This window comes from Sclerotinia sclerotiorum, genomic scaffold, assembly GCF_000146945.2.
Source record: "Sclerotinia sclerotiorum 1980 UF-70 scaffold_5 genomic scaffold, whole genome shotgun sequence".
NCBI lineage: Eukaryota > Fungi > Ascomycota > Leotiomycetes > Helotiales > Sclerotiniaceae > Sclerotinia > Sclerotinia sclerotiorum.
The window spans coordinates 394,075-414,037 of record NW_001820831.1 but is presented as its reverse complement, the minus strand read 5'-3'; the positions used below and the strand labels follow the sequence as shown (position 1 = coordinate 414,037).

The window sequence follows — 19,963 nt, the reverse complement described above, 5'->3', positions numbered from 1 at the left end:
GGAGAAGCAGTCTTCGAAAGCTACTAGTGAGAAAAGCTCCAATAGTGTTGCGAATACGAGTAATTGAATTTGAGTACTCAAAGCTAATGAGTATACAGTAATAATTAATAGGATAGGATCATCCCTTATCCCTAACAATAAAAACTTCACAGAAGCACTGTCGTAATCTTGGTAATCCAACGATCAGTGGTTCGGAGTCTGAACTATAATTAGAGTCTTGCCAGTTTCCAAACAAAAGCTACTTTGGTGATTCCCGTCAGTCTACCTAATCTGTGAAGATGACCGGAATATTCCTATGTCTTTGCAAAATTCTGACACTCGAGGCTTGAAAAGAAGGAGGGATTATGGATGACCACTAGGTGTTCTATGGACGTAGTGACTTTTTCCAGAACCAGAAGGTAACATTTGGTTCTTGAAGCGAGCTGCGAGAGAGCGCTTTAAATGCTGTTGAAGTCTGGATTAGATAAGGTTTTTGACTGCAAAGTTCATGTATAATGCCTAGGTAAACTCACAATAATTTAGTAAAGAAGGCGATGAATCAAGAATGATAACTTCATGCGATCAAGTATCATATATTCTATGACTCGGATTCCCTATACAGAAATATTTCATCTTTGTTCCCGTATCAAAGGCCGTGTCGCATTGGTGGAACGACGTAGCTGTGTCTTCACAAGTGACTTTATCTAGGTTATAATCAGTACGCCCTGCCGTGTTATGTATTAATGGATCCCGACTACGTCTTCGTAGATATACATACCCCTAATATCGCCCTGCTGAAGCCTTTCTTGCCTCTCCTGAAACCTTTGGTAGCATCCCCGCGCCTTCTTTAATTTGTGAGTCACATCAGAATTTGACCCCTCATCCTTAGAACACAGATCATCCTCTGAACCACATTGGATTCCAGGTTTGCTCATGCTTATCTATCATAGTAGCTCGCATGGCGTCCTCTTTTTCCTTCTCCAACTGCTGAACAACAGCTTCTATGCAGTGATCGCATACATCCTTCAACAACTTCCGAATAGAAGAATCAGACCAGTCTTCTAGAAACTGCGTGCGTGCATCCCATTCTTCCAAGTCTAATTGCTCAAGTAGGATCTCCGCGGCAAACATTCTATCCAGATTATTAGATATGGTAATGATGGCAGAGTCTGGTATGATGGATTCAATATCCTTGAATTGATTCTTTTTGCGCGTTTCCCATATCTGCTGCCGCCACTTGATGAGAGCGACCCGGCATGTTTCAACAGTAGCATCTGCGGGTGCATCATCATCCGTTTCTTGAGTGTCGGATCTTTGGACAGCCCCGGTCTGTTGATCGAAATGTTCTAGCCAATCTTTCACCAGTTTTGTCTCATCTGGCTCTTTAGCCATCGCATATTTCTGAGTGTAAAGCTCTGCCTTTTGCAAGAACTCATCAAACTCAGAAATATAACTGTTTTCAAATATAAATTCCTTAAAATCAGGCTGGTCAAGCATCTCAAATACCGACCAGAGAATGTCTCGTGTGAAGATAGGAGGAACGTATCCATCTTCTTCTAACGAAAGCTCTTTATGGTAGAACTCCCCATTTTCATTGATGTCTGGGTGACAAATTGGTGTTAAGAAACGCATTTTGGGTGGGTGACTGGGATAATTCACCGGAAAATAAACGTGCAGCCAGAAGATACCTCCTTCATACGGGGTCAGATTAGGTCCTTCAATGCAGGCGAAGGCGTTTTGAATATCACCATTAATAGGGCAGAGACTGATATAAAGATATGAATCTCCACGAAGATACTCGCCCAGTATGCACTTCAAACGTTCTGTCTCGGGCTGCCCATAAGTACGAATGATTTCATTGATAATGTGACCATGCTTAGTCTTAATCAGCACTAATTTATCACCCAATTTATGGTTTGGTTCGTCATCAGCATCGGATACAATAGGAGAAGGCTGGTCCGACGCATCGAGGTCTTCGGGGTCATCAAAATTATCACCCATGTCGGCTCAAGTTGATGATTTTCAGCGCCAGTAGAGCGAGTATAATCCCGTTATATAATAAAGTCCTCCAAACGAAACCTTCAGTCTTCTTTCCGGCAAAATCGAGGGAAGAATGTCACAAGTTGTAAAGATGAGAGAGAAATTGATAAGTACTCGTCGAAAGATTTAATCTGGTATGGATCGTGGAGGATGGAAGTATCGAGATGAGAGAAAGAAATTGGGACGAGACGAGTAAATAGAGATGATTTCCATTTTGAATAGTTTCTGGGTAAGTACGATGGGATGTGGAACAGAATGGGCAATTACAGTTCAGTGGAGGATAGATGATAGCTTTCCTTTCTTCGTGGGCAGGCAGGCAGGCACGTGGTAGAGCAGATCAGGAGCGTTTGAGCTCAAACTGATGCAATGTTTCTAGTCAGATCTAGCATTGCTTGATTTCCTGCCAATTGACTGTCAGACAAGGACTTCGCAAATTTTGACTTGCCATTATCAAAAAGAAAATTATAATATTCCAAAATGACATGAAAAACTCTAGTCAAGTAAGTTTACACTCAATTAACCAAAAACATTTTCATCTCATCTTTTTATGCGACGGGTACCTAAGTTAAACTTTACATAACCGAGTCAAATAACCGTTAACCGACTCTTATTTATCCTCTCTCACAAAATTACCCAGGCCCAGACCAGGTAAAATCCACCAGTCCATCCATCTAAACACCAACACCATCCACGAAAAAAAAACGGAAAATAAACCCTCATCCATCGAACCATATAAACTCCAACAAAACTACATCTAGGAGTCTAGGACAAATGGAAGAACAAACAAACACATCGGCCAAGAGCGATGGAGTTTTTAAAATCAAGTGCTGATATCGCTTGGCCTTTGATATATCGGAACACTCAGTGGTGTGATTTCGTCAGCCCATAATCATCAGCAGGGCGAGAAAGAGAAAAGAGAATGTCCTAATACCTAGGTGTATGATAATTGTGTAGGTATAAAGAGCTCAAGGAAATAGTAGAAGTTGTTATTTAATTTTCGGATTTGCTTATCTCTTCTCATCTCATCGCATTTCATCGCATCGCATTCAGTTATCGTTAGTTAACTGTACATCATACACATTATTTTCGAGAAATAATCATAAATCTTCCCAACCATGACCTACGATATAACGATCAAAAAAGTCGCCATAGCAGGTGTTAGTCCCCCCTTCCACACCAAAAAAATTACACCCAAATAACAAACCCTAGGCATCCGGCCAAATAGGCCAAGCAATCCTCAAAGAGCTCCTAAAATCCGAACTCTTCGAAATCACAATCCTAACCCGAGACTCCACAACCTACCAAACACTCTTCGCCCCGGCCATCAAAATAATCCAAGTCGACTACAGCTCCCTGGACTCCCTAACCCAAGCCGTCACAGACCAAGATGCCGTCATCTCTACTATATCCCCGCGCGCGATCCCCGTGCAAAAACTCCTCATAGACGCCTGTATCCAAGCACATGTGCACCGTTTCATCCCCTCAGAATACAGCTATGATTTCTGCAACCCCCTCATCCAGAAACACATAACCCACCATCCCATCTTCGCGCAAAAACTCGCCATAGAAACCTATCTCCAAGACCAAACCACCAGCACCACCACACTAAGCTACACCCTCCTCTACAGCAACCCCATCCTCGAACCATCCCTCCAAAAAAACACCTTCTTCCACTTCCCCACGCACAGTGCAACCCTCACCCCATCTTCAAAAACCCACCCCATCTCCCTCACCACTCTCCCCTCCCTCTCCAAAGCCATCCGACGCATCCTTACCCATCCCCGTGAAACTGCCAATCGACCCATCCGCATCAAAGATATCGATGTGACGCATTACCAACTCCTATCCATCGCAGAATCACTTACCCCCGATCAAGAATGGGATATCCAGGAAGAAGAATTCAAAGAAGAAAAAGAAGAAACCACTAAAGATGCAATTACATCAACTCCAAATAACGAGAGAAATTTCAATTTCGGAGGAAATTTCGAAAAAGTACATAATTGTATTTTTGGAATTAAGGAGATGACGCTCACGGAATTGGAGGATTTGATGAGGGTTACGTTTTCTGGGATGGAGAAGGAACAGGGAAAGGAGAGTTCGTGATAATAGATGATACATAGATATTCATTCGTTCGTTCATCTAATTGTGAAATTTCTGTATGTATATATATTCCTACATAAAAATTAACATATTTAGTAATATTAAGAGAAATTATTATAGAAGATTGTCTTCTTATTTGTCTGTCTTCTTATTTGCCTGTTTGTATAATTGTATATATAAATAATAATTGAAATATTCCTGAATCCTAATGGATATAAACATCTTTTTATTTTTTTTATATTTGTATATAATCAGGATTCAAGGTTCAAGATCATAATTAAGAAAAATCAAAGCAGTATACTCTCCAGCTATATAAAAGTTCCTATAAATCTCATAAATCTACATAACAGTACTAGATAATTCTACAAACAAACGGTTAACCAACATAGCCATCCATCATGAAGATTTTCATCTTTCATCCCAGGAATAACTCACCAACCTATCACATTGCTAGTAGCATACGAGAAACTCCCATCGAAAAATACAGAATTAAATATAAGCATGGGATCATTAATTTAACAAAGTATACTACATGATCATTACGTCCATGTCATGTTTTGTTTTATTCCTTCCCTTCAGTCCCTTCAGTGCCTCCACCCATCCTCTAATTCAAACCAGTTCCATCTCATCCAAGCCTCATAAAAATATCATCTCCCTCCCCTCATACTCATCGCATGAAAAATATACATGAAATGGAGAACCGAAAGGAAAGGGTATATTGCACATGGATAACACTCCTTGCAATGCAATGTGGCCTTGCCCATAACTAATAACAAAGAAAAGAAAAGGAAAAAATTGACATTGGTATGACAGTGTATCCTAAAAAAGACATAGCTGTAATCTCCTAAAATGCATCTTCAAACGGACAGTCAATGCTGTCATGTCCATCTCGTTCACATACACCGCACCATTTGTCCATATTGATGACTCCACTTGCTTTTCCTGGAGCAGCACCTGGGTCCATGAGGTTAGGGATGGTTTTAATAGGCGAGTCATCAGACGACTTCTTGGCTGGTGCTAAAGGTGCTGGTTCGTATTCTTCTTGCGCTAGTTTGGGTGATAGTTTGAGTCCTTCCATGACAACGTCTTTTCCTGTTCGTTGCTCTTTAGGAGACTCCTCTCTAGAGTTGCCACTATTACCATTAGGACCGAACATGGGGCAATGTAGAACATCATGACCTGATGCCTCGCACAATTCACAGAAATCCTCCGCTGCTGAAGAGTAACCGTCAATCTCTGGCATTGACTCCAAGTTGTGGTGGTGAACATCCGATGTTCCTTCGCGGTCCCGCCAGCTTCCAACTGTGCCTTTGGAATCTCGGACAGAGTTTCTATCCTGGGTTGCAGTTCCACTGCTAATGGCACTAGTACGCTGCGTAGTAGAATTGCTGACACTTCCCCTTCGTAGCCCCTCTAGCTCACGCTCCATTTCTTCTTCCTTGCTGTCTTTACTTTCTACGACGGCACGAAGTTCGCTCACTTCTCGTTCCAACTTCTCCCGGCTAAGACGCTCCTCCTCTGAAGCTGAAGCGCTTTCCGTACGGCTTCGATGTAGCCCTGGTCGTGTAACACTTGGTGTCTTTTCATGATCCGAGAAATTCCCATCAGGTATGGCATCTCGGCTAAGCGAGTGAATGATAGCTTTCAAACCGCGGATCTCGTCATCTCTTTGTGCAATCTCTTTAGAAAGTGTTGCTGCACCCACACCCGTAGCAGGATTTGCGTTACTGAGAGCTTCAGCAGTTTTCTCCCGCTCACGACGAAGCTCAGATCGAGTTCTTTCAACCTCTCCACGCAAGAACTCGACCTCACCGCGAGCCTCGGCTTCACCACGCCGCGCATCTTCAAGACCTTCCTCAAGCTCCTGAACAAGCTCTTCTAGCTGTTTCAGTTGTACAGCAACATGCTTCACATCATGACTGTTCTCATGCATCGTCCTGAGCTCCATTACAAGATTACTCATGCGCTCATCGTAGACTCTTTCGGTTTCAGCACCAGCCATCTCAAGTGTGTCTATTGTACTTCTGAAATCAGCTCGATGCTGATCAAACTCAGCAGTCAGCATGGCGATTTTTTCATTCTTTTCACGAATTATTGCTCTCAATTGTGCTGCGTCTTTGTCCTCCATGCTTCCCCGGCTATCTCTATGACCGCCCGCGTTCTCATTGTTGTCCTCCATCAGTGACTGAGCTTCACTAAGAGTCTTTTCCATGTCTTCTATGATTGAAGCTTGTGCTTTTATTTCCCGATCGCGCTCCTCCAGTAGACCTCTCAATCGCTCGACCTCGTCGTCAGTAGCTCGGGACGCACGCGAGGCGGATCTTGATGCAGGTCGTAACTTTGCGTTGAAGGAAGAGATTGAGCTCACACTCCCGTTTGTTGCCGTCCGTGTAATTCCAGCAGAAGGTGTATCTTCATCACTGAGGTTCATTGCTGCAGGTCTACTCCCTGTGCCAAGTGCCGAAACACTTCGTGGAGGGACTGGTGTCTTCATGCCATTTGTTGGGGCGTAACCGACTTTCTTGCTTGGGTCTCTAGCATCTTGCACTCCTCTAATGTTCTGCCCAAAGTTCGCCGCTGCAGGACTTCCATATCGAGATGGGACTCTCTGCCCGGGTGCATTTATTGATGTCCTAGCAGCGGCTGCTCTTCGTACTGGAGACTCTGGTCGTGATGTGGTTGGTGTGGCTATCGATGGTCGGGTTTTTTGAATTCTACCTGGGCCAACTGATTGACTGAACCTCGGTAGGTGAGGTGCTGGTGGAGTGTTCACGTCTAATCCAAGCCTGCCAATCCTATTGCTCAGTGATGGAGAAGCCGGTGAAAGAGGAAAAGAATCATCATGAGAAGATGGAGTGCTACGTCTTGTTGCTCTGCTGACAGGAAGAAAGATTCCGGCACCATCAATTGTTGTTGAAAAGTAGTGAACTCTGTATCATCCATCAATCAGCTCACTGTTTGTTTACAGGTGTAGTTGCTTGTATATCTCACCCTTCAACATCACCATTGTTCTTCCCTTTGGAAGCAAACATCTCATCCAATTCCACTCCGGCAAAGACCCCCTTCTTGCCTTGCACACTGCCGACAAATCTGACAGTACCATACATGTTACCAGGAACATCAACTATGTCACCCACCTCCAACTCATCGGGCCCACCACCAACTCGAGAAGGTGTATACATGTTGCCTGCTGGTGGCATATCCTCATCAAAAACGGTTGAAAGAGGGTATCTTTTACTAGCATCCGGTATTGCCGCCAGTGAATTTGAGGTAAGGGATGCGAGTGAGACTTGTCGAGATGGCTTCGACCTAGGATTGTTTAGACCAAAACCCTGACCGTTATTGGAAAAATGTGCAAGAACCGGTGAAGCTCCTGAAGCTTGTAATAAAGCCAAATTGTAGGAGGCACCGAGATTGGGAGTTGATTTTGTGACTTGAATTCCTGTTTTAGTGAATGTCGATTTTTTTGGAGACCTTTTTGGAGTTGAGATTCTTGTAGTCGACATTTGTGCAAACCACCGAAAGTTACCGCCTTATAGTATTTGTTTTCTGTATAACACACCCCTCACAAAATTTACCAATATCAACCAATCAATGTTCTTGATTATCTGGCGACACCTTCAATCCAGCTCACTCCTAATTTTTTTACTTGAACAATTTTAAAATGGATATTCAATTCGATATCTTATTAATTAACAATGGAAGTTCTGAATGATGATGAATTGATGGGTTGTTGTCCTATGGGTTGGATCTTATGTTGTTACAGGGGAATTCGCAAGGTAGGTAAGGTACGGTAGTGAATGAATGATATTAAGATACTAGTAAGAAAAGATCATGAATGAATGCATGAATGAACTTGTGGGGAAGAGGTGAGGAAAATGGAAGGTACGTAGAAGGGAACTCCTTCATCAATAGCAGGTAGAAGGTAGAGGGTAGAATATAAAAGACAGAAGATAGAAGATAGAAGACTATAGCACCACTCAAAGCAATGAGGAAAAGAGTGCGAATGCATGCAATCTGCAGGAGAGAGCTGCAAGGCCGGTACATCTGTTTATAGGCACATTCATCCGATCCCTGTAATAGAAGGTATCACAGATGCGCGGTGAAAGCTGAGAGAGTGAAAGAAGGTCAAAGTCTAGCAATATAGCAGTGTAGCCAATGGTATCAGTGGACATGAATGTAATCAAATCATGCTTCCTTTCATTCCTTGTTCTGTGAATCTTTCTATTGTTTCCATTGTTTCCATCGTTTCCTATGGAAGCAAAGCGTGGACCCATCGTGAAGGCTTCTGCAGGTGTAAATCCGATCTAATCCACTCTTCTCCTCGAAAGGGCGTAAAGCAGCTTTCCTCATCATCATTAGATTGTCCAGAAAAAGCCTTATTGACCTTCTCTAAGCTTCAGTTGGTTGTCTATGCCTAGAGCTTTATATTACCCCCATTCAAAGGATCTTCTACCGTGTCTTCAAGTGATCAATGCTTTATTGCTTCTGCCATCTCTCTCTCTTGAATTGAGGTGATGAGCTTGATTTAATTTACCAGCAGCTTGGAAGGGCGCGTCTTTATCGCAGAGTTGTGGGTATCCAATATAAGATATTCTATTTCTAGGGGAATACCAAAAATCAATCTTCCAAAGAGGCACAAATCACATCTAGCAGCAAGCCAATTAGTATCAAAAATCTACAGAGGTGAAATGTAATAGAGACTTCATAAAGGTCAATTGGCTATTAACAACAAGAAGATATATAGCTGGCTGTTTCATTAGCAGATAAAAGGGAAGAAAAAGAAATTCAGAAACTACTACTTCGTTGCTTATCCGATATTTGTTTTGATCTGAGGATCATCCCTGCTCCCTGCAATCAAACGCAGGTACAGCCATAAAGGTGCTAGGTAGTAGGTAAGCATCCGCATCATAATAATCTGTCATCTGAGCTTTCAACGGAGTATTTTGTAGGCAATGTGCAAAGTGCAAAGTGTATCCCTAGGTAGATAGTTCGGCCATCAGGTGATCAAATTTGGTAACTGTTTTTGTAATTTATAAGACTTCGCTTTTCTTGCGATTTTCGCTTGCGAATTCTTGGTCCCGACAGCTTCTACCTAGCTTCTGCCTAGAAGTTATAGATTATGCTTTGGTAATGTCGAGATATCTGACACCGATAGCATTACCCTTGCTAACCCTAAACCTCGGTGACGGATTTTAGGAGCTTGATATCTGATCCAGTAAAGCAGTGTACCACTATGCTCCTGTTGTTTTCCTGTCGCTCCGCCGTAAAATTCGTACACGTACATAAAGTAGAGTGTTATTTTTCCATAGCTATTTCCAGATTAGTGTGTTGATATGAAAACCATAAGGGCGAGGCGGTATCATATATCGTTGATTGAATATGGACGTACCTCACGGACTGACTGATCAGAGAGCTCAAAGCAAACTTTCTGACTTCGCCTGAAGCCTAAGTTTTTTGTGACCTTCCTTCTTGCAAAAAGATGTTCACTTCATTCCATAGATCCGATGGGTCGTTGTTGATTTTCATAGATGTCGCCTCGCTCAAGTGGCCTTGTGCCATCATTTAGAACCATAGCTTCCCTATGACGCCTTCTGAGGTGCTCTTCTGCCGTGCTCTGATCCCTCGGTCTTCTTTCAGCAAAAATGCCTTCAAAATCTTCTAAATCCTGATCCGCACTCCCTTCCATAGCAAGATGCCTTACTGCCATATCAGGTCTTGCTGGTAGTAGTTTCGCCTCTTCTAACATCTTCCTGCCCCTTTCATTATTAAACAATGGCACTATCACCCGGTTCAAGAGCTTCTCCTTGTTGAGGGAGTCCATGAAATTACTCAAACGTTCTTCTGCAGTTCTACCCCATGGCTCTTTCACCAGCCAACGTTCTATAAACCCGGCGTTCAAAAGTTCTTCGACATCGTATTTGTAAATTAATTCATGTATTATCATAAGACAGCTTTTTTCCGCTATGTCGCGAAGGTGCCAATTGTCCCAATCTGAATCGTATTCATGGTGCTCGTAGTCGTCTACAGAGTATTCCAGACTCTTGACAAGTGCTTCGTATGTTTCTGGTTTATGTATTCGCTTGACAGTTGCTACAAATTTAAATCAATTCGAGGCACCAGATATTAGGAATAGGAGTAGGAATACACACAGCCATTTACAATCAATATAAATGCTCTAACTGCCTTCTCTCGTCGGTCATAATCTGGTTCACTAATCTCATGAAGTAGGCTGTTGATGGCGGATTCATTGTGCAGAGCACGTTCGCAGACAATGATGGAGGCAGTCTCTTGAATTCCATAGTTTGGGTTGTCCAATAACTTTCCCAGCGTACTTAGTTTTAAGGAATCTTCGGTCTTCTGGTCGATGAAATGGGATTTGTTCTCGATGGGTGGAATGGTAGCTGCTTCGCGAAAGTGGATAAGGCGATTACGCACAAAGACCAAAACAGCATAAGTCGTGATTCCCAAGCCTAAAAATAACAGTCGCTCCTGCCCTACTGGCGATATCATCGCCATATTTGGTGATAATACATTCAGAAGTGGAAATAATAATGTTGTGAAGTATACGACTCGAGAGTAGTTTATTTTGCTTAGAATCATAAGCTAGGTACAAATCTATCATATCGGGCGGTGACGAAGGGCAATTCACATCACCTTGTGGAGCAGTCCCCTGACTAAGTACTAGTGTTAGAGGGATCATCCTTTGCGGGGTTAAAGGCCAGCCTTCAAAATGTTTCGATGCTCAGAATCTACTTATGATGGAGAAAAAAAAAGTAAACAAAAGAACATCTTTATCAAAATCAACAAATCCTTTCAAGGTATCTAAATTATGTAAACTTAACAGTCCTCTATCAATTTTCATTTTCCCGCATATATGCTGTAAACCCATCTCACAGCCCTCGAAATCATCAGCATTAGACCAACATGACGCATCATTCATACACGTTAGAATGGAACCAAATATTATAGCACCTAACACTCATATACCAAAAATTTCTTTTTGTGAAAGACGCGACTCGATAGATTTAAAGAAAAGGCCATGCCATAAACATTGCAGAAGACAAAGATCTACAGTTAAGTGCCCACGAAAACGACTAGTCATGCAATCGACAATTAGGATCGATAAACATATACAACGTGCAGGAAATGCAGCGAGGAGCTATTCATGAGAGGAGGTGGTTTCCGTGAAACCTAGCTGTTAGAATTAAGCAGATACAGCAACTGTTTGTCAATCATAACATTTCCTGGTTGTAGTCGAGCGATATCGAGAATATTAACTCAATCTTTTCTCTGACTGTCCCAAAAAGACACTAGGGTTATAGAAACAGACGTGAGAGAGATACTGGAAAGTAATATGTGCTAGAAAGCATTAAATCCTCAATCTTGTACCGTTCAATATACGGATGACTTACTCAAGTTGAAGAACCAAACATCCACAGGTATTCAAGTCAGCGTCTCAATGATGCTGAACGGAGTCCCAAACTCGAAACAACTTGAAAGTTTTCGTTATTCAAAAGGGTTCTCTAAGAATGGCTTAATACCTGAAGTACGCTCATGGTTTTAAGTGGATTGAATACATATATGCAATGGATTAAACCCAAGAATCTCTCATCGTCGGACTACGACTCGACCCTTGCAGATACTGTGCACATAATTAGTACATGGGACGAGTAGCTGTCCGAAATATGGCCACTTTACCTGTATGATTGTGTGGATGAAGCTCACGAACTCCCAGGCATCTCCACGAAACCATGATGATCTCCACCCATTTCATAAGTTCTGTCACTGTCCATTTCTGCTCTTCTACTGATATTGTAAGTCTCATAATTCTTTGTCACTCCTCCATAAGTGTCCTTCTGGTAGAATGCGCCCGGCTTCTGACCTGTGAGACTCATATCATTTATCACCATTTCTCCTTTGGAAATCCTCCTCTTCCTCGCTCTCTTTAACAAGAACACAGCTGCTGCGATCGTAATGGATACCGCCGCTATAGCACCCACTACTACTCCTGCAATCATGCCTCCGCTCGTTTTTTTACTGCTGGTTGTGTTGGTATTTACTTGACCTGCAGCTGAGTTCGAATTCATCGCGGTCGATCCTGTTATCGCTGTTGTCGCCGTTGTATCTGTTGTTTTCGTTGCTGCCGTGGTATCTGTTGTCGCTGTTGCCGCTGTTGTGCTACTGACACTTGCGGAGTCTCCCGTCACCGCACCCAGTCCCAGGCTTTCTAATAACTTTTGGTCACACTCTCTTCCAGATTTCGCTCCACAGGAAATAGTCCTGTATGGGGCGGCCATGGAGTCGACTTTGTTGTTGGCGGCAACCACCTCATCAGAAAAATTACCGGTCATATTGGTGAGAGTAAAGCGGTCGGAGTAGGCTGTGACCCAAATAGATTCATTGGATCTGAGGTAAGAGCGATATCCAAAGAAACTGGCTTGTATTGGTTGGTGCTCGGAAGGGAGGGCAAAAATTGGTATCTTACAATTTGTTTTCCACACTTGGGGCTGAATAATTCCTGATATTTACTGGAGGGGATTGAGTTGTGGGGTCTGACATTTTGTATCCTATAAGTCTATAATCAAAAAGTTCAACCTGTACATATGTTTAAGATTCTGCATTAGTTCATCGATGCAATTTTTTGCTTCCATTCACTCTCTTCTTCGACGTAGATACCCAAGAACGGGAATAAAACTTACGGGAACAGTATCATTTCCGGTGAAAAGCACCACTTCCCAACTCGCATCGTCAAATTGCTCGAGCGTGGGTACTATCCCACTATCCCTCGCACTTATTTTATACGATCCTGGACCGACTACTTCTCCCATAGAAGGAGACTTGAAAACAATCTCCGCTCCGCATACTGCTATTATCATAAAGTGGAGTAAGAATTCTCGAAATGCCATCATATTCGTAGACTTAATTAATAGTTCAATAAAATAAGAGGAGAAAGAGAAAGAGAGGGAGAAAAGGAAGAAAAAGAAATCGAATGATGAACGGCAAGAAGCATACTTAAAACAAGAACGACTATATAAAAACAATAAGCAACATATAAGCACAAAGTAGTATTAAAATGTAAGAAATGGTACTTGTAAGCTTGAAGGTCTGGGATAGATGGAAATCCGAACCAAACCCAGCCCTATCATTAGTTGTTGCGTCCAAATTGCGGACATGGAAAGTGATCCTCAACAGGCTTGGCCCCCAGATGGGAAGATCGTATTCAGCTTTCCAATACTGGAGGATGGGTTGCACCGCATCGAAATGCATGACCTAGGGTGGTATGGATGTGCACGCCTCAATACAGTCGTTCCAATGGGATCATGAATAAAAACATAATTAGATGAGATGGAAAAGTCCAAGGAGACTAAAATTAAGAATCGGTTCTATCATATAGACGAAACTATCCATAGTGTGTAGAAACTTAACAGTAGCTCGGAATGATACTCAACATCAATAGATGGGGACTATTTTTGGTCGCCGGCAAGGTAAGGAAGGGTGTAGGTGGTAGGGAGTGCTTAGAATTCTAATAATAGTGCGCCTTGCAAATGCATCTATTTGCAAGCTTCTAGACCAACAAGATCATTTGGCGATATAACTAATTAATAAATAACAATGATGCATTTTAGCGATAGGAGAAGCACATTCAAGATTATATTCAATCGTGAAGTTGAAAGTTATGATATGATCGATCATGAGATACGAGAGAAGGATGATATAGTAAGATCTTACCATCAGTACTGCCGTTTGTCACCGCCAGGAATGATGCCTCAAGGTTAGCTTCGGTTGTGTACAATATTTGCGGGGTTCTTTCCGCATGTGAAGAAGCTCGCCATTGCGGTGTGGAAGTCACCATATCCAACTATTTGTTGTCCCATTCCAATGATCAGATCCTCCTTCAATTAATCCATCGAAACATCGTCACTTTCTTCTTACCTTGAATAGAATAAATTTGAACCATCAAACCATGACTATTCGTGTTAGTTCTTCCATATTCACCCCCGAGGTGTTGATTTCTGCACCTCGGAGATCACCAGCAACTCCAAACGCAGATGGTAAATTGGCGTTATATACCGTATCGACCTACTCTTTTCAATTTCACTCCAAGAGCTCCAGAATCAATGTCTTAGATATTGCCACTGGTGAAAGTTCAACTCTGAGCCATGATACGAGTGACAGTGAGCCAGTTTGGTTAGGATGGAAGAATGAGGTGCTATGGTTGAGGTCTGGAGAGGAAGGAGCTACACATCTGGTGCTTGCTGATGCAGACAATCCGGACAAGAAGTAGATATGACTTGATCCCTCCACGAAGAAACTTTTGTTGACAGCTTGTAGGCCAAAGATTGTCACGACCTTCGACGGTGCTATCTCTAACATAAAGCTTACAGTTCTTGCTCCGGATGTTGTGGCCATAGCTGTTACTGGTATGTATTAATTGTTATACACTTGTTCCTCTCTCTCTCTTTGGATTACCATTTCAACCGGAGATCGAACTCCATGTGACACAATAGACCAATATGAATGTTCTACAGTTTTAGTCAAATCTTTGGACGATATATCGGCTTTCAAAACATAATCTTGCTTCTGGTATAACTAATTTTCATTATTTTAGGCTTGGCGACTCCATCTGGAAAGTTATATAATGCTGAGACAGCCAAGAAGCCTCTATCAACGGCTAAAACATACTCAAAGCTATTTGTGAGAGAATGGGATTCATGGGTTACGGAAAACAAGAACGCCATCTGGTATGCAACGATCACAAAAGGCAGGGATTCCGGTAATGTTCATTTTTCTGAACTGGTGAACGCTTTAGCGGGCCATAAAATATCTCTCGAGTCTCCAGTGCCACCATTTGGAGGAACAGGGGATTTTGATATCAGCAAAAACGGCATAGTTTTTGTTGCCAAAGATCCCAAGATTGACCCAGCCAACTACACGAAAACAGATCTATACTACATTCCCCTAAAGACATTCACAGAGTCTGAAGCTCCTACTCCCCAGTTGGTCGAGACTGGCAATCTAAAAGGCTACAGTCTAGGGCCAATGTGGTCCCCAGATGCAAAGTCGGTGATTTTCACAAGAATGAAAAGTACGCAACACGAAATTTTACTGTTTTAGACAGAAAAAGTTCTAACAAAATTCAGGCATTCAATACGAGAGTGACAAGACAAGACTTTTGTTGATACCTGATATTACTGACCTCACAAATGTCCAAGAATTCTTCGAAACGGAGGACGGAAAAGGTGGATGGGACCTGAAACCCGAGAATGTTACTTTCAGTCGAGACGGGAAAGAAATATACGTAACAGCGGAAGAGAACGGTCGAGTGAAACTATTCAAGCTACCAGCTTCTCCGCGCCTCGCTACAAAATTACCCGAAGCTCTAACCAGTAACGGAACAGTTACGGACAAGCACGTTCTTCCAAGTGGTGAATTATTCCTCAGTGGGAATTCCTTGATTGATAACAGCGTCTATTCGATTATTAACCCTGCTGAACCCTCCAAAAAAATTACCGTTTCATCTAGTTCTGATGAGGGAAAAGCTTTCGGGCTTTCACAGAAGCAAGTCGATGAATTTTGGTTCACAGGAGCCGAAGATTATAAAGTCCACGCGTGGGTAGTTCGACCATCAAACTTCGATGAAAACAAGAAGTATCCTCTTGCGTACCTCATTCATGGTGGAGTAAGTAATTTAACATTTAACAACGAATATTTATGTTACTAATTATACTTAGCCACAAGGTGCGTGGAATGAGGGATGGAGCACGCGATGGAACCCAGCGGTCTTTGCCGAACAAGGCTATGTTGTGGTCACTCCAAACCCCACTGGAAGCAGTGGTTATGGTATGGCCTTGCAAGATGGTATCAAAGGCCAGTGGGGAGGACGACCATATATTGACCTTGTGAAAGGGTTCGAGTACATTGAGAAGAACCTGTAAGCTCCTGGAACATGCCACCCGCTCCCCATATCTGAGCAATATTAATCCATCTAGATCTTACGTCGATACCAACCGTGCTGTAGCATGTGGAGCTAGCTATGGTGGATTCATGGTAAACTGGATTCAAGGCCACGATTTGGGCCGTAAATTCAAGGCTCTCGTAACCCACGATGGTGTCTTCTCAACCCTGAACCAATACGCATCCGAAGAGTTATTCTTCCCTCATCATGATTTCGAAGGTACCCTCTGGGACAACCCTGAGGGATACCAGAAATGGAATCCAGCCAGCCACACTGCAAACTGGCAAACACCCCATCTAATTATCCATAATGATTTAGATTACAGACTACCCATCTCAGAGGGTCTCGCCCCCTTCAACGTGTTGCAGACACGTGGAGTGGAAAGTAGATTTTTGACCTTCCCAGATGAGAATCATGTGAGTTGTCTTTACTCTCCTGAAATGTATATGCGGTTATTGCAGTGAATGCCGGACGCTAATGCTGCTGTGTCATAGTGGGTGTTGAAGCCTGAGAATTCTAGAGTCTGGCATAAGGAGGTGTTCGACTGGATTAATAAATACAGTGGTATCACCAAGGAAAATGAAGAGTTGAGAAGAGAGATTGAGAAATTGAGTGTGATCTAGAATCCTGAGTAGGGTAGGATAATGCATGTATGGAGGCGATTAGAACAAAATTGATTTTCGAAAGTATGTACTGGGACGATGACGATGACGATGACCCGAGTATGAATATATTGAGTAGCAAGACATGATCTTATAAAAAGGAAAGCATGTAAAGAATAAATCTCATTCTCTCAACCTTCAAATTTCGGCATCTCTTATCATTTATGCGTGGCTTTCTGATTAATTTATAAATCCTAAATGTACACCACACCACACCACCGCCACCACCACTAGTGCAAAAATTACGTGCTTACGCTTCTGCATATGACACACAGCAGCACCTAGATCAGACCTTTTGAACAAGGATCTATCTATCTCTTCCCCTTCTTCCTCCATTCCTTCTCCCGCTCATAAGCCTTCGCCTCTTTTCCTTCCTCACCCTGAATCTCAGCAATAAGTCTCTTCATCTTCTTCTCATGCGCAGCATCCTTCTCCTTCTTCTGTCTCAAACTCTCTCTCGCGATGAAATTGCTATCCTTGCGTAATTCGCGCATGGCGCCCTTCCTCTCCTTCTTATGCTCTGCCTTCAACTTAGCCGTCTCGGCACGTTCACGATCAGGATCGTAGTGTTTATCTGGATTATAGGAGTCTTCGAATTTGGGGATGGAGGTTTTGATGGCGAGGGGTTTGTGGTGATGTAATTCGAGAGGGCGACGAGCGAGATGCGCTAGCTGTAGCATGGTTTGGAATTTTGATCTGGATTTGCGGATGAGGGTCTAGGGGTTTGTTAGCACTTGTGTGAAGTGTTGGTTTCTGGGTGGCTTACTTGACTACTTTCTGAGAGCTTTGACCTGCAAGATTTGCTTCCCAGGTGTTTTAGGATGGTCAAGACTGGTTCAAAGACTTCGGTAAAGGCTGATTTGTCTGTCCACAAATCGGCACTTGCGTTTAAGATTTTGATGGTTGCCTCTAGCAAAGCGGCCTTTGACGACTCTTCATCATCTGCTGATGATTCTAGTGCAACACAGTCGTAAAAGGCGATCTGCCGGTCCGATTCCGTGACCTTCTCGATCCTAACTGAGCTCTTTGGCTCATGATATGGAAAACAACCTGGAATTTTTGCCAGCTTGCTAGGCGCAAGAGCACATAAAGTATTCTCAATAAAGCCTACCACTTCTGGGACGTATCTCTTCGATAACCTTTGATATTGTAAGCATAAACTGCAGAGATATGCTCCCATTGTGTAATCAGACAAAGTCTGAGGAATCTTTTGGCCAAGATATCGTCCCATAGTAAGGATCGCAGGGGTAACTACTTGATGGAAATGATCTGACGTAGGGAATATCGTTCCGATGGCCGTCAGAATCACGAGATCGCCGGCTTTAAGAGATAGGGCTCGTGATTGATTGATTTCGTCGAGATGTCGTCTAAAAGCATTAGCAATCTCAAGAGAGAACGTTTTGGCGAGCGAATGAATGTGTCGGATAATGTTCTCTAGTACGGAGAAAGGGGGTTGCTGAGCTTGGTTGGCGAGGTAAGAGATATGGGAAATGAGGGAAACAGAAAAGTTTCCTAGCTTTCCCTTGTTTTCTGAGTTGAGTTTAGGATGATGCAAAGCTCTGATACGCTGTACAACGGTTGGTAGGTCTAGTAAAGCGATACCTCTGGTAATCTCAAGAAGCTCTTCGTGTGATTGTGGGCATGCAAAGGTATAAGCAAGGTCACCATTAACACCATTTTTGGTAGGCATCTCAACCTCAGGAAGAGGAGCATTTGCACCGGTCAAGAACTCCGGTCTCTTTGCCTCCTCTTCGGTAAGCAGGCCTTCGAGAAACTCGTCGTCTTCATTATCAGATTCACCATCCTCTTCATCAGATTCGCCCTCCGACTCATCGATGTCTGAGCCACTCGCTACGAGATCATCATCTATGATGAAATCATCCTCATCGTCGGCACCTAATTCTGCAGCACTAGGTCTGGTTTTGATACCAGAACCTAATCCGTAATCTTCCTCTTCCTCTTCTTCCTCCTCCTCCTCATCGCCAACTCTTCGTGGTTTATTATCTTCTTCGTCGTCACTATCTTCGGTCACACCTTCCATACGACGTAATCTCTTCGCCTCCAATTCTTTCAATCTTCTTGATTCCTGCTCCATCTTCTCATCCTCTGTTTTCGATCTTTCTGTAGGTTGGGATCGCTTGTCTTGCGCCATTTGCCTCATTCGAATATCGTATTCCTTTTCCAACTTTGCTCGATCGCCCCCGTTCATCAATGCTATCCGCTCCGGATTCATGCCAGGAATATCCGCGGGTGGTGCAGGCGGTGGAGGTGGTGGTTTAGCAGCCATGCCGCGAAGAAGTTCATGAATGCCCGACATTTCCTTGTCTAATTCTTCTCGCAGATCCTCGTCGTCCTCCTTGGCTGCTTGACGCTCATATTTGTGCATTTTAGATTTAGCGATAAGTTCTTTCATAACCTCTTGCTTCGACTTCTTTCGTTCGGGCAAAGAATTTCCTTCCTCATCCTCGTCTGAACCTTCAGAATTTGAGCCTCGGCGGCGTTTTCGTGCTTGTCGCTCCTCGTCCGACTCGTGGTCGTCAGCATCCGACAGTTCTAAGCCCTCATCATCAAAATCATCCCGAATTGTAGGACCATCCAGAGAAAGTGATTGCCCCATGTGTGTAAGTTCACCAGATACTTCGTCGTCCTCAAGATCAAACGCCGAGCTATTCTTGTGGCCTCTCTGCTTCTCCTGTGTGAAACGTTCGAGCATTTTATCTTCAGGAGCCATTGAAGGGTCGTTTTCTCCGAAACGCTTATCTATTATACCTCCCACTCGATTCCTGCTCTGCATCTCAACAAGCAGAGTTTTACGGCGCTGATAAAATATTAGCAGTCGTCCCACTTGATGCCAGACAAACTTACATTCTCTTCAGCAAGACCCCTCGCAACACCCGGTTTCTTGATACCTTTCGAGATCCTCCCGCTAAGTGTTTTATTGCTCGTAACTTCAAATTTGGGTGCTTTGGCTTGCCTGATCTCGAATGGGTTGAACTGATCACGAATCCCACTGAGCGCGACGCTCCTCTTGATCTTCTTCTCCTTGTTTGCGCCATTCTGTGCATTCTGTTTCTTTTGTTTCTTCGATTGCTGGGGACCGACAATTCCTTGCTCTCGAAGTGAGGCTTTTAGCCTCTTAAGTTGTGATGGCGGCATTTTGATGAGATACAGTGAAAATCAAAACCTCACTGTAACCATGATTTCACTGCCAGAACTTTTTTT

The 19,963-nt window shown here is 43.1% G+C and overlaps 8 protein-coding genes across 8 annotated transcripts; 2 read left to right on the top strand and 6 right to left on the bottom strand.

The window, feature by feature from the left end:
• Positions 1-876: 876 nt before the first annotated feature.
• SS1G_04146 (hypothetical protein) lies at positions 877-1,980 on the bottom strand (the record flags this gene model as incomplete). The annotated part of the gene is made up of 1 exon (XM_001594289.1): positions 877-1,980. One exon carries the CDS (start codon positions 1,978-1,980, stop codon positions 877-879), a length of 1,104 nt encoding a protein of 367 aa, XP_001594339.1.
• A 1,154-nt stretch (positions 1,981-3,134) lies between these two features.
• On the top strand, positions 3,135-4,122 carry SS1G_04145 (conserved hypothetical protein; the record flags this gene model as incomplete). The annotated part of the gene is made up of 2 exons (XM_001594288.1): positions 3,135-3,176; positions 3,229-4,122. 2 exons carry the CDS (start codon positions 3,135-3,137, stop codon positions 4,120-4,122), a joined length of 936 nt encoding a protein of 311 aa, XP_001594338.1.
• Positions 4,123-4,964: 842 nt separating this feature from the next.
• On the bottom strand, positions 4,965-7,626 carry SS1G_04144 (hypothetical protein; the record flags this gene model as incomplete). The annotated part of the gene is made up of 2 exons (XM_001594287.1): positions 4,965-6,855; positions 7,112-7,626. The coding sequence occupies 2 exons, from the start codon at positions 7,624-7,626 to the stop codon at positions 4,965-4,967; spliced, it is 2,406 nt and encodes an 801-aa protein (XP_001594337.1).
• Positions 7,627-8,372: 746 nt separating this feature from the next.
• Positions 8,373-9,407, bottom strand: SS1G_04143 (predicted protein; the record flags this gene model as incomplete). Its single annotated transcript, XM_001594286.1, has 2 exons — positions 8,373-8,517; positions 9,295-9,407. The coding sequence occupies 2 exons, from the start codon at positions 9,405-9,407 to the stop codon at positions 8,373-8,375; spliced, it is 258 nt and encodes an 85-aa protein (XP_001594336.1).
• A 204-nt stretch (positions 9,408-9,611) lies between these two features.
• Positions 9,612-10,639, bottom strand: SS1G_04142 (hypothetical protein; the record flags this gene model as incomplete). Its single annotated transcript, XM_001594285.1, has 2 exons — positions 9,612-10,213; positions 10,273-10,639. The coding sequence occupies 2 exons, from the start codon at positions 10,637-10,639 to the stop codon at positions 9,612-9,614; spliced, it is 969 nt and encodes a 322-aa protein (XP_001594335.1).
• Positions 10,640-11,731: 1,092 nt separating this feature from the next.
• On the bottom strand, positions 11,732-12,474 carry SS1G_04141 (predicted protein; the record flags this gene model as incomplete). The annotated part of the gene is made up of 2 exons (XM_001594284.1): positions 11,732-11,765; positions 11,849-12,474. The coding sequence occupies 2 exons, from the start codon at positions 12,472-12,474 to the stop codon at positions 11,732-11,734; spliced, it is 660 nt and encodes a 219-aa protein (XP_001594334.1).
• A 1,613-nt stretch (positions 12,475-14,087) lies between these two features.
• SS1G_04140 (hypothetical protein) lies at positions 14,088-16,702 on the top strand (the record flags this gene model as incomplete). The annotated part of the gene is made up of 7 exons (XM_001594283.1): positions 14,088-14,298; positions 14,509-14,544; positions 14,733-15,209; positions 15,265-15,803; positions 15,856-16,055; positions 16,114-16,495; positions 16,574-16,702. The coding sequence occupies 7 exons, from the start codon at positions 14,088-14,090 to the stop codon at positions 16,700-16,702; spliced, it is 1,974 nt and encodes a 657-aa protein (XP_001594333.1).
• A 350-nt stretch (positions 16,703-17,052) lies between these two features.
• On the bottom strand, positions 17,053-19,897 carry SS1G_04139 (hypothetical protein; the record flags this gene model as incomplete). Its single annotated transcript, XM_001594282.1, has 3 exons — positions 17,053-17,457; positions 17,508-19,559; positions 19,607-19,897. The coding sequence occupies 3 exons, from the start codon at positions 19,895-19,897 to the stop codon at positions 17,053-17,055; spliced, it is 2,748 nt and encodes a 915-aa protein (XP_001594332.1).
• Positions 19,898-19,963: the final 66 nt, after the last annotated feature.